Source organism: Marmota monax, unplaced genomic scaffold, assembly GCF_021218885.2.
Source record: "Marmota monax isolate L192 unplaced genomic scaffold, Marmota_monax_Labrador192_F-V1.1 WCK01_AAM20220418_F8-fsc00012, whole genome shotgun sequence".
Classification (NCBI taxonomy): domain Eukaryota; kingdom Metazoa; phylum Chordata; class Mammalia; order Rodentia; family Sciuridae; genus Marmota; species Marmota monax.
In genome coordinates, this window is record NW_026695227.1 from 31,803,658 (window position 1) to 31,816,642 (window position 12,985).

The 12,985-nt window shown below is 38.4% G+C and overlaps 1 protein-coding gene across 1 annotated transcript; it reads left to right on the forward strand.

Moving 5' to 3' along the window:
• Positions 1-3,494: 3,494 nt before the first annotated feature.
• LOC124087433 (N6-adenosine-methyltransferase TMT1A) lies at positions 3,495-11,981 on the forward strand. Its single transcript, XM_046436321.2, has 2 exons — positions 3,495-4,461; positions 10,602-11,981. The coding sequence occupies exons 1-2, from the start codon at positions 3,964-3,966 to the stop codon at positions 10,836-10,838; spliced, it is 735 nt and encodes a 244-aa protein (XP_046292277.1). The 5' UTR covers positions 3,495-3,963; the 3' UTR covers positions 10,839-11,981.
• Positions 11,982-12,985: the final 1,004 nt, after the last annotated feature.

A 12,985-nucleotide genomic window follows, 5' to 3' on the forward strand; every position in this document is an offset into this window, starting at 1 on the left:
AAAACTAACAAAAAACCCCTCCAAATAGCCCAATTAGTAAATGGGCAAAAAAACTAAACAGACACTTCTCAAAAGAAGAAACATAAATGGCTAGAAATATATGATAAAATATATCATGTAAAATAAAGGTCCATCAACAACTAAAAAATATTAAAAAAAAAGCTTGAGTCGGTGATTTATTGCAATCTCACCATAACATATGCATGCACCCCAACACCCAGGCAAGTTGAACATATCTGTCTCCTCAAACATTTATCATTTCTTTATGCTGAAAAATCCAAAATCCTTAATTCTAGCTTTTTCAAATATATAGTACACATCTGCTATCCACAGTTATCCTATGGTTCAATAAATAGCACACTAGAACTTCTTATTTCTATCTAACCGAAACATTGATCATCCTCCCCCCTTCCATGCTGCCCCCCAACTCTCTTCAGCCTCTGGTAATTACTATTCTACCCCCAATCTCTATCAACCTTTTTACATTCCATATGAGTAAGATCACATAGTGCTCATCTTTCTATGTCCAGCTGACCTCACTTGATTTAATTATCTCCATCTGTATTGTTGCAAATGAAAGGATTTCATTCTTTCAATGGTTGAATAGAAACTGTGTGTGTGTGTGTGTGTGACATTTTCTTATTCTATTCATTAGTTGATGGAACCTTACTTTGTTTACATTCATGGCTATTATGAATAATGCTGCAATAAACACAGGAGTGCATATATCTCATCAAATAATGATTTCATTTCCTTTGGTTGTATACCTAGGAGTGATAGTTCCTTTTTTTTTAAAAAAACTTCCATACCATTTCCCATCATGGCAGTAATAATTTAAATTTTACCAATAGCATGCAAGGATTCCTTTTCTCCAAAATTCTTGTCAGCACTTGTTATCTTTAGTCTTTTTGATAGTAGTTATTCTTACAGAAGTGAGGTGATGTCTCATTTACATGAATTTGATTTGCCTTCTCTGATAATTATTGATGTTGAACATTTTTTTCATGTACCTGTTGGTTATTTGTATTTCTTGTTTAGAGAAATATCTATTCAGAGCTACTGCCTATTTTATATTTTTTTGTTTACTTTAGCTATTAAGTTTTTGAAACTTCTTATATATTTCAGATATTATCTCCCTGTCGGATATATTGGAATATGGGAATGCAGATTCAAGCAATCATGAAAATGTGCTCCAAGGTTTTACAAAATGGCAGCTATATTTATTCCTTTAAATGGCAATCCATTGGTACACACAGCAACCAGGATTTAAAAAAAATGCTCAAATTAATTATACTGAGTGATAAAAATCAACCTCCCGAAAATACATACTATATAATTCAATTTACATAACATTCTAGAAAAAGCAAATTAATCTCTACTGACATGATTGCCTTGTGATGAGGAAGGGAGGAAGGAAGGATCACAAAGGAACAAGAGGAAGCTTGCAGGTGATGGGTAGATATGTTTCTTTACCTTTCTTCTACCATCTTGAAGTGGCACCCACTTTCTCCACAGAAAAGTCTTAACTGGGCTTCTCCAGAAATATTCGCCATGGCTGGTTTTGGGACTGTCAGCAAAAGAGTTTCTGCCAAAGAGTTCAATGTAGATAAACTTCCTATTTTCATGTTGCCCTATCTTACTTGGCTACTGGCCAGGAAGAAATCAGCACTCCAGGTACTGGACACCCCCTTACTAGTTTTTCACAAACCTATCCAGTACAGTAGTTTGTAGAAATGTGCAAACAAGGCCTCTGGCCTTGAGCTGGGCTTCACAGAGATGTCTACATTTTTAAGATAAGAAAAGTTACTAATTGGGCTCCATGGGAACAGCTGGCAGGGGGAGGAAAGAAAGGGGAGAAGAAATTCTCCCCTTCTCAGGTGTTGTTCTTGAAAGGTTAACTAACTTGCCCAGAACAGTGAAAGAAAAAAGCTGCTTTTATATGAACTACTGAAGACTGTGAACTTCTGAACTCTTCCCCTTTCATGTTGGGTATAAAGTTCTGAAACTACCTGAACTCGGGGTTCAGGGGTTTGATTGATTACAGCAAAAGCTGTGCCTTCTGAACCTGGCTGCAGCCAAATAAAACTGTTTCCTGCTATCTTCGGTGCCTTGCCTTGTCTGTCCCTACAACAATCCTACCACCCTACTATTATGGATAAAATCGAGGGCCTGGAGCATGCTGGGCAAGAGCTCTAACACTGAGTTATCTCTCTAGCCCATGTTTCATTATCTTTTTTTTTAATATCTATTTTTTGTAGTTGTAGTTGGACACAATAACTACTTATTTTTATGTGGTTCTGAGGATTGAACCCAGGGCCTTGCACGTGCAAGACAAGTGCTCCACCCCTGAGCCACAACCCCAGCCCCATGTTTCTTTATCTTGATTGAAGTTTCTTGACTGATGGTTTCATAGGCATATAAACTTCTCAAACTGTACACATTAAATAGTGTGTATTTCATCTCCAAATATCTCTTAACATTAAATAGGTACAATATTTGTAAAGTACATATAAGGTGTAAGAATGAAACAAGAGTCCTTCTTCCATTGCCCAGTTTAAAAAAAATGATACCATTATATACTTTTAAAATTTGTGTTCCCTAACCACCCTAAAGTCTAGGCTTTCTTGTTGAAAATAGTTGTTTGCAACTATTTTTTGAATCCTATAAGCTCCCAAATATGAATATTGTGAGGACTCCTTTTATCTAAATTAGTAGAATTACACAGTAGTCAAGCACAGTTTGAAGACTAAGATTTGTCCTTCAAAATTAGCGTTTGAGTTAATTAACATCTGAGAGCCTCAGCCCACCACAGTAAAAAGGGGAAATTCTTGTTGACTGTGACCAGGCAAGCACGGCTTCTCAGGTTCTTTTTAAAATAGGGTTTGGAGGGCTAGGGTTATAACTCCGTTAGTAGAGTGTTTGCCTTGCTGGCACAAGGCCCTGGGTTCAATCCCCAGCATCAGGGAATAAAAAAGGTGTGTGTGGGGGTTCAGACCTGGGCATGGTTATCTATACCTGTATCTCCAGCTACTTGGAAGGCTGAGGCAGGAGGATGTAAGTTTGAGGCCAGGCTGAGGAACATAAAAACAAAACAATACAAATAAAACCAAAACAACAAACAAACAAAAAAAGGGCTTTAGAGTTGGAAAGGAGGGGGGAAGGGGAATTGTAAGGTCAGGCAGCCATAACCAAAAGGAGGCAGATTTAAAAGGCTGCTGAACCAGGCTTTATTGAGATTTCCCTCTGGGTGGAACTCTCAGACCAACAGAGCGGGTAAGATCAGGGTCTAAGGAGAAGCGCGGGTGCTCCATTGGACTGGGATTTTTATTGGGCTTAGGGCAGGAAAGGAGGGTTTGGGACAGGAAAAGGGGTTTTTAGAGTCCCTAGCCCTACTGGAGTTGGGGAGGGGGCAGGGGGTAAGATCCAGGATTGGCCAGGAGACCCCGCTGATTGACAGGCGGCCCGTCAGTGCCTGATCAGTGTTTGTTTCCGCTCTCGGGCTGCTTGGTCCTTTGTTCCTCAGTCACCTCCATCGACGGACAGGAATAGCAGTATTCTCCTGTTCGGCTTGCCAGGCTCCACTGACAGACTCCTTCCTTTGTAAAGGACATGGGAGCACCAGCGTGGAGTGAAAGTACCCTGCACCGAGAACACCGGGCAGGAGACTCGCAGAGAAGGGGCAGCAGGATTAGATTGGATTTGGAATAAAGGATCGCAACCAACTTCTGCAGAAAAGCTGGGAACATTCTCATTTCACTTCACGAAAACTCAGCTACGAATCAACTTCTGCCAAAAATTCAACAAAAACTGGCCTCTTGCCCACGATTTGTACTGAGCTGAATTTTTCCAGCACAGTCAGTTCCTCCTCTGCAGCTGACTGGTCTGGACTTTTGCCAGGAGCCTTGGTTTTATAATTTTAAAGGAGCCAGGCCTTCAACTGTTGCTTGCTGTTTCTCTTCTAAGATGGCATTCACTGTCTTTATCCTCCAGCTGGCAGTCCGCATCCTGTCATTTCCCCTGTACCTGATGAAATTTCTGGGCTTGTGGAACCAGATTTCCAAAAAATGGTTTCCCTACTACATGATGAAATTTTCTGCAACATACAATGGACAGATGGCAGGCAAGAAGCAGGAGCTCTTCAGCAAACTGCAGGACTTTGCAGGCCCCTCCGGGAAGCTCTCCCTGCTAGAGGTGGGCTCTGGCACTGGGACCAACTTCAAGTTCTATCCCCCTGGATGCAGAGTGACCTGTGTTGATCCCAACCCCAACTTTGAGAAGTTCTTATTTAAGAGCATTGCAGAGAACAGACACCTGCAGTTTGAGCGCTTCTTGGTGGCTGCTGGGGAGAACATGCACCAGGTGGCTGACAGTTCTGTGGATGTGGTGGTCTGCACCACAGTGCTGTGCTCCGTGGCGAACCAGGAACAGGTGCTCCGTGAGGTGTGCAGAGTGCTGAGGCCGGTGAGTGATGGGGAGGAGAGAAGGACGAATTGGTAGTATCCTAATCCCCAAGGACAGCCCTATTAACTTCAGGTGGATTCTAATGTAATGAGTAAACTACTAGAGAAGACATGTTTGAATTCTTTAAATCCTAGAGTACAGAGACTAGAAAGGAAAAAAAATTGATAAATCTGAATGTACAGAAATAAAGGTCTTATATATAAATTTCAAATACAAAGAGGAACTTGGAAAAGGTATTTGCCAAGATGAAAGACAGAGGATTAACATTCCTCATGTTAAAAGTCATTACAAACCAATAATATCAGTAAGCTTTTTTTTGAATTGTAGAAAAGAGATAAAATGAGCAATGAGCAGGAGCAGAAATGTAAGTTAAAATAGCCAATGATAAAACACTCAAACTTTCAGTTAAAGAACTTACTAAATAAGAAATCATTTTTATCTATTATATCATCAGTAACTTTTGTAGTCAATGTGGTGTTGGTTTTAGTTTGGGGACTACCTCACACATGCTGCAGGAAGAGCCTCTGAAGAATTACTGAATTATAACAAAACTTAGAGGTATGCTCTGTCATTCAATAGTAATTTACCCTACACTGTGAACTTGAAAAAAACTTATCCATATTCCATGATATTCATTACAGTAGTATTTACAATAGCACAAACTGTAAATAATCTAAGTGTTCATCAAAGGGTGGCTGTTTAAATAAATTGCCACATAATAAAAAGGAACTCTGAGCAGCTATTTTAAAACACAAGAAGAGTGGTCTATGCTGATATAAAAAGAAATAATGCTAAATGAGAAAAAGCAATCAAAGCATAGAATGTATAGCAAAAGGCTCACCGTGTCATGGCGGAAACTAAGAACAACAGACAAGAAATATTAGTAGTAGTTACTTCCTGGGAATGGGATTGGATGCAGGGAAAGAAAAACTTGCCCTCCTTCCCTTTCTTCTTTCTAAGATGGGGTCTGGTGTGTCCAAGATGGATTTGAACTCTTGACCCTCTAGCTTTAGCCCTCCCCAAGTACCTAGGGCCGAAGGTATGCACCATTGCCCCAGGCAATTTTTTCACTTTATACCTTTTATTAAGGTCTGAAATTCTTTATACTTGTATGTGATTTTCCCATGATACCGTTAGTATTTTTTAATTAATTAATTTAATTAGGTATGTATAACAGCAGAATGCATTTTGATTCATTGTACACAATTGCAGGACAACTTCTTGTTTCTTTGATTGTACACGATGTAGCGTTTCATACATGTACCTAGGGAAATGATGTCCATCCCATTCCACCATCTTTCCTGCCCCTTTCCCCCTCCCTCCCCTTCCCTCCCCTTGATCCTATCAAAAGTTCCTCAGTTTTTCCCATGCCCCACCCCCCATAATGGATCAGCATCCACTTATCAGAAAGAACATTTGGCCTTTGGTTTTTTGGGAGTGGCTTATTTTGCTTAGCATGATATTCTCCAACTCCATTTATTTACCTGCAAATGCCATAATTTTTTCTCTTTTAATGCTGATTAATATTCCATTATATAGATACACCACAGTTTCTTTATCTATTCATCTATTGAAGGACATCTAGGTTGCTTCCACAGTTTAGCTATTGCGAATGAAGCTGCTATAAACATTGATGTAGCTGCATTACCATGTATGCAGATTTTAAGTCCTTTGGTATAAAAGTGGGATAGCTGGGTCAATGGTGGTTCCATTCCAAGTTTTCTAAAGAATCTCCATACTGCTTTTCAGATTGGTTGCACCAATTTGCAGTCCCACCAGCAGTGAATGAGTGTGCCTTTTCCCCCACATCCTCACCAACACTTATTGTTATTTGAATTCTTGATAACTGCCATTCGACTGGTGTGAGATGAAATCTTAGAGTTAAAATAGTTTTATTTTGAATAAGTTGAACACAAAGTATGAATATATCAACATTTCCATTTAGTATTCTAGGGGAAAGGGATGTTCTGTGATCTCCTCTTTTATTTTCTAATAGAGGAAGTTCCTCCAGAAGAAAGGGCTTGGCAGTAGATTTTAGAGGCATAATATGATCCTGTGTTTGGCCTTCCTCCCCACAAAGGTAGATAGGTAGAAAACAGCTGAAGACCCTCTGGTAATAGAACGATATCAAACAGTAAATGAGAAGGACATGTTTTTGGCTGGGCTTGGATCACATCTATAATCTCAGCCACTTGGGAGGCTGAGGTAGGAGGATCACAAGTTCAAGGCAAGCCTTGGCAATTTACAGAGACCACATCTCAAAATAAAAAATAAAAAGAGGTGAAGATGTAGCTCAGTGGTAAGGGGCCGCTGGGTTTGATCCTTAGTGTTGCCAAGGGGGAAAAAAACAACAATGCAACCTGATTTTTATAACCCATTGCTAGATTCTTATATCTAAAGCATGGGCACTAACAGGTACATTAGTTGATATTTTTCTTGACACTGTTAATAATTTCCCACAAGACAGGTAATTATTATCCTCATTTTATAACTCTGATAATACATTTAACTCTTAGAGGGATCATAACCTCAGTAGTTTTCCTCTGCCCTACAAAGCACTCATTCTCTGCTAGATAAGACCAGGAGTGTTGTTCCATTCCCATTTAACCCTCACAACAATCCTCTGAAGCAGATATTTACAATCTTCCTGTTGGGACAAGGAAACAGAAGTTAAGAAACTTGCCCAAAGTTATACAGCTGCTAGGTCTGACTTTTGAATAAAAATTTCCTTATTGCTCTACCACAGTGTTTGTCTCTGGGGCTTTCTGCCTCTCTGACTTCAACATTTCTACCACTTTTGCTGGCTGTTCTTTCTCTATCTGTCCCCTACACACTGGGGTCCCTCTCTTGACTCTCATTTTGCTTATATATACTTCCAGGCTATCTCATGCATCCCAATGTTGTCAATTACCACATATACATGGATGGTTTCCAAATCTAAATATCTACCCCAGATCTCTCTTCTCACCCCAAACCTGTCAGTCACCTGGAAGTCTCACAGGCATCCTAACATAGGAATAGCTAACATGTATCCAGAAGGCACGGGACCGCTCCTGACCTGCTTCTCCTCCTCTGTCTCCAGTCTATCCTAAGGAAATGATTTTGCTTTAATCAGGAAATTCCAAATTTTCTGTTCCTGAACATAGATCTTACCTATACTTACCCATATAATTTGAAGAATCTTCTTCTATGAACTCTGAATTCAGTCTCTAAACTCTCTACCTCAGGTGGCCAAGAAGAGGCTGAAAGGAGTGGGAGTTGACTCAATTTTCAGAGGTGAATGTGGTCCCCCTTTTTCCTTCCTCCCCATAAAGGTAGATAGATAGAAAACAGCTGAAGACCCTCTGGTAATATGTAGTAGTGTCGCAGGTGCCCATACTGGACCTACATGGACTGTCCTAGAGTACTGCTCATTCCATCTCAGGCAGTGTTCTACACTTAGCATCCACTTGTTGAAGAAGAAACCTGATGACAAAATATTGCCATGAATTCAGCAATGCTTTCAGATGAATGGACATTTTCCTTAATCATATCATTTTCCTATTTATGAAACATTACACAAGTTTAATAAATGGCTATTCAGTCCAGGGAGTGATTGGTGTAGATTCCACCTCTCCTGCTAGAAATCTATGATATTCCCAATGGTGCTCCCAGAGGTTTGGTAGAACAAATTTGCAGGTGAATTAAAAGGTTTAAAAAGAGGGGGCTGGGGTTGTGGCTCAGTGGTAGAGCACTTGCCTAGCACAGGTGAGGCACTGGGTTCAATCCTCAGCACCACATAAAAAATAAATAAATTTTTTAAAAATTTTAAATATAAAAAGGTTTAAAAAGATAAAAGTAAAAGTAACAACAACAAAAGTAATTAAAAGGCAAACACAAACTGGGAAAAAGATCTGTAGCTTATATAATCTTTAGTTTAATAAAAGCTATTACTAGTCCATAAAGGAAAATCTAACATTTGTATGAGAAAAATAACAATATGTCAATGGGCATATTAGAAAAGAAATCCAAATAACCAATAAACTTAGTATAAAATTTTGTGCCAATTAAGAATATTAAAGATATACATATTTTGAGGACAAAATACCATCTTGCCCATCAAGTTGGCAAAGATAGAAAAAAATAAATGGTTGATGACAATTTATTGGAAATCGACACATCCACTGCTAATTGGAACATAAATATGATGCAACTTCTCCAAAGAGCAATCTGAAAACTTATACCAACAGTTTAATAAAGGCACACACAGGGGCTGGAGATGTAGCTCAAGTGGTAGTGCGCTCGCCTGGCATGCACGGGGCACTGGGTTCGATCCTCAGCACCATATAAAAATAAAATAAAGATATTGTGTCCACCTAAAACTAAAAAATAAATTTAAATAATTAAAAAATAAAAAATAAAGGCACACACAGGCCTGAGACTGTAGCTCAACGGTAGAGTGTATGCTAGCATGTGCCTGGCCCTGAGTTCAATACCCAGTACTGGGGAAAAAAAAAAAAAAGAAGACATAGACGATTGCCTCAATAATTCCACTTTTAGCTAGTTATTTTTTTTTTTTGATAGTAATTAGAGATGGTCACCAAAATTCGTGGATAAAAATGGTTGTTCACTGTAACAAACAATGTTCACTATAACAGTATTTACAGTAGTGGCAATCAGAAAGAAATTTGAATAAGTGATGATATGTTCTATGTGTGAGTGAAATAGTATGTAAAGATTTTAAAGTCATTTTTGAGTTGGGGTTGTGGCTCAGTGGTAGAGTGCTTGCCTAGCATGTGTGAAGCACTGGGTTCGATCCTCAGCACCACATTAAAATAAATAAATAAATAAAACAAAGGTATTGTCATCTACAACTAAAAAATAATTTAAATCATTTTTTAGAATAATGTTCAAATATATAAGTGAAATAAAGAAGGTTGCAAAGTAGAATGTACATTATAGGGCTAGTTTTAGGAAAACAGAACAAATTCACATACACAAAATCTTTTTTTTTTTTACTTTTTAAAATCAACGTATTATAATTATGCATAATAATGGAATTCATGATGCCATATTTTTACAGGACATAATTTGATCAGTCTCATTCCTCAGGACCTTCCCTTATCCTCTTCTCCCCTCTCCCCATAATCCAATTGCTCTATTCTACTGATTCCCTATCTAGTTTTATTATTATTTTAACTAATACATTATAATTATATATAAAAGCTGTACTCAAAATCTTCACAGTACTTTTCTCTGAGTGATAGTGGCTGATGTATTTTTTTCTTAAACTTTTCTCTTTGTCTGTTTTTTGTAGTACGGGCCTCACTCATTCTAGACAAATATACCTTCAGCGTTTATTTTTTGTTCTAATCAATCTTATTTTGAGACAGGGTCTCACTACCAGTCTGGCTTTAAACTTTCAATCCCCCTGCCTCCATCACCACAGTAGTTGGGATTACATGCTTGTGCCACTTAACCCAGCAACTATTCTGTATTTTCTAAGCTCTCTACAATAAACATGTTGCTGAGGCAATACTGCCAGCTTCTAAAGCCAGACTGCCTGGGCTTAAAGTCTGGTTCTCAAAATTATAAGCTGTGTTACTCTGGGCAAGTTACTTTGTGTGTGTGTGTGTGTGTGTGTGTGTGACTCGGTTTTCTCATAGACAAAAAGAGGGATGATACCACTATTTACCAAAACGCATTGTTGAGAAGATTAAGTAAATTAACATGTGGCAAACATGAAGGGCAGCACTTGGCATGCAGTACATGTTTTAAGTTTTAGCCAACATGCATTGCTTCTACACCAGAAAAATACGTCACATGCTTCATATTGGTAGCTCTATGCAAATTTTTTTAAAAATATTTTTTAGTTGTTGATGGACTTTATTGTCTTTATTTTTATGTGGTGCTGAGAATCGAACCCAGTGCCTCATACATGCTAGGCGAGCACACTACCACTGAGCCACAACTCTAGCCCCTCTATGCAAAATTTTGACAGAAGATGAAACGACTGTCCAAAATACAGTCTTACTTAATTCATCTATGTCTACTCATGAAGATGGCCACCGAAGCCACTGAAATCTGAAACTGTAATCATGTTAAAAATCTGCTTTCCCAAAACCAAAATTTTTGAAATGATTTTTTTTTTCCTTTCCCAGGGAGGGGCTTTCTTTTTCATAGAACATGTGGCAGACGAGCATTCAACCTGGAATTACTTCTGGCAACAGGTCGTGGAGCCTGCTTGGTACCTTGTGTTTGATGGATGCTACCTGACCAGAGAGAGCTGGAAGGCCCTGGAGCGCGCCAGCTTCTCTAAGCTGAAGCTGCAGCACATACAGCCTCCGCTGTCCTGCAAAGTGTTGCGCCCTCATGTCTATGGGTATGCTGTGAAATAGCATGGGGTGGCAGTAGCTGAATGACTAGAACAATTTAAGACTTCAGTTTTTCATTTAAAATACTAATTGGGAAAAGGGATACTTAATGTTATGTAAAGTCGAATTCATCCTTAAGGGTTTCTATTATATCTTATTTAGCCATTTTTATTGTTTGCTCAAAGAATTAAACCCACCCAAACAAAAAACAACTTGGAACTCTCCCTTCAAAGGAAACAGGGGAGATTTCATAATTGAAGAATACCATTATGTCCAAAATTTACCTGCTTGAGGGATTTGGAAATTTTTTCAGTTGTCTTCTTTAAATTGTTACCCGCATATTTTCATTTCACTCCTTTTGGAGAGCTTGGTGCTAAGAAGCAGTTAAATCACTTCAAAACATGACTTCCAACAGGGAGCAGTGAAAAGACATTAGCAATTCACAAACTGAACAAAGAAATATGAGCTAACTGAAAAATCCAAGTACAAATGGCACAGACATTCTGTAAAAGAAAGATGAACCTGTTTGTTCATCTCAATATCACTGGTTTGCCTTCTGGGGTTAAAGTACTAGGCTGTCACATGTAGTTCTGTCCAGCTTTCTGTCTTTTATCCCAGAGTCCCACCAAAGTTTGTTTTCTTGCATTCCAGTCCTCATTTCTTAAGATAAAGATTACACTTCACACATTAGTATAAACATAAAACTAGATGAGGCAGTTTGGGTTCTGGGGATCATTGTCCTTATAATCCAGCACATATTTTGCTGAATATAGATGATTACAGGCAAGGTAAGAAACTGCAAATAGGAAAACTTGCAGAATTAGTAGACTCCATAAGAACCCCTAAAAATCAAGCAACCCGTGAGTCTGTAAATAAGTAGGCAAGCATTTCTTTGATTATTCTGATCAAAATCTACTCCATCCAAGATGATTTCTTTGTTCTCTGCACCTCTAGGAGCCATGAAAATGATCACAAGTGCTTTGAAAACAAGTGTTAGGCTGGTTAGTCAGAGGATTTCATAGGATGTTCAGCAACAGTTTGTATGTATTTTAACAAATGTGTGTTTTCTGAAATATTTTGCAAAAGTACTATTTTAAATACCAAATAAACCAATAAATTCACATTCATTTTAAAAATAGTAATAAAAGAGAGTTGATCTCTTTGTCATCTTGGTTTTGTTTTTCTTCATGTCTCTAAGAGGTCTTCATTGTGGTAAACTAAGTACTTAAACTTCTGGATTTTTCTTTCTACAGCTGGGTAAGTGAAACACAGCTAGTAAATCTTAGGAATAGCAATCTTGCAAGGATCAGAGTGGGCTTTGAAAGGGTCATGTCCAGAGAAAGACCCCATTAGTGAAATGCACTGTTCTGCCTCTTGAACAGGAAAAGGATTCCTGGTGCAAGTGAGGTGGGATGTTCACCTAAAGCTCTGCAACCTGAATCTCCTTCCCTGCAGTCTCCCAAAAGTAGGAACCTCTTTTATCTACCCACCTCACTATTGGTTAGGTTGGTCTAGTGACTGAGAGAGATGAAAAGACCCAGGTGTACTTAGTGATATGTTGTCACACTGGGAGATAATACCCAAGTACTAGTCATTTTCTTATTAAATCCCTCTTGTCTAAGTAGCATGGCAAATAACATCCTCACTTTTGATTAAAAAAATTAAGGGGTAGAGAAATAAATAACATTTCTTACATTATTCCACATATCACTTGGCAAGTTTAGAAGCCCTGATTCCCCAAACCACAAAATCTGCTGTGACAATCATTGCAGCAACTTTATATTCTTTTAGCTCCCTTCAACAAACCAGACAATACATACTTAAAATCTCTCTAAAGGCCTCCGGAAGTGATTTAATACTGTGAAGAAAGAAAGAGAGAGAGAGAGAGAGAGAGAGAGAGAGAGAGAGAGAGAGAAAGAGAGAGAAAGAGAAAGAAAGAAAGAAAGAAAGAAAGAAAGAAAGAAAAGAAAAAGTCAAAGAAAATTTCCAATGTTGGGGCTGTAGTTGTGGCTCAGTGGTAGAGCACTTCCCTAGCATGTGTGAGGCACTGGGTTCAATTCTCGGTACCACCTAAAAATAAATAAATAAAAATAAAGGTTCCTCCACAACTAAAAATATATATATTTAAAAAAACAAAAACAAAAAACCTCCAATGTCTTTCAAGTCCTGTT

Bases quoted from the DNA above. Each gene is read 5' to 3' on its own strand.
- LOC124087433 (XM_046436321.2), top strand. From the start codon at position 3,964: ATGGCATTCACTGTCTTTATCCTCCAGCTGGCAGTCCGCATCCTGTCA. The intron at 4,462-10,601 runs GTGAGTGATGGG...TTCCTTTCCCAG, and splicing joins TGTGCAGAGTGCTGAGGCCG to GGAGGGGCTTTCTTTTTCAT.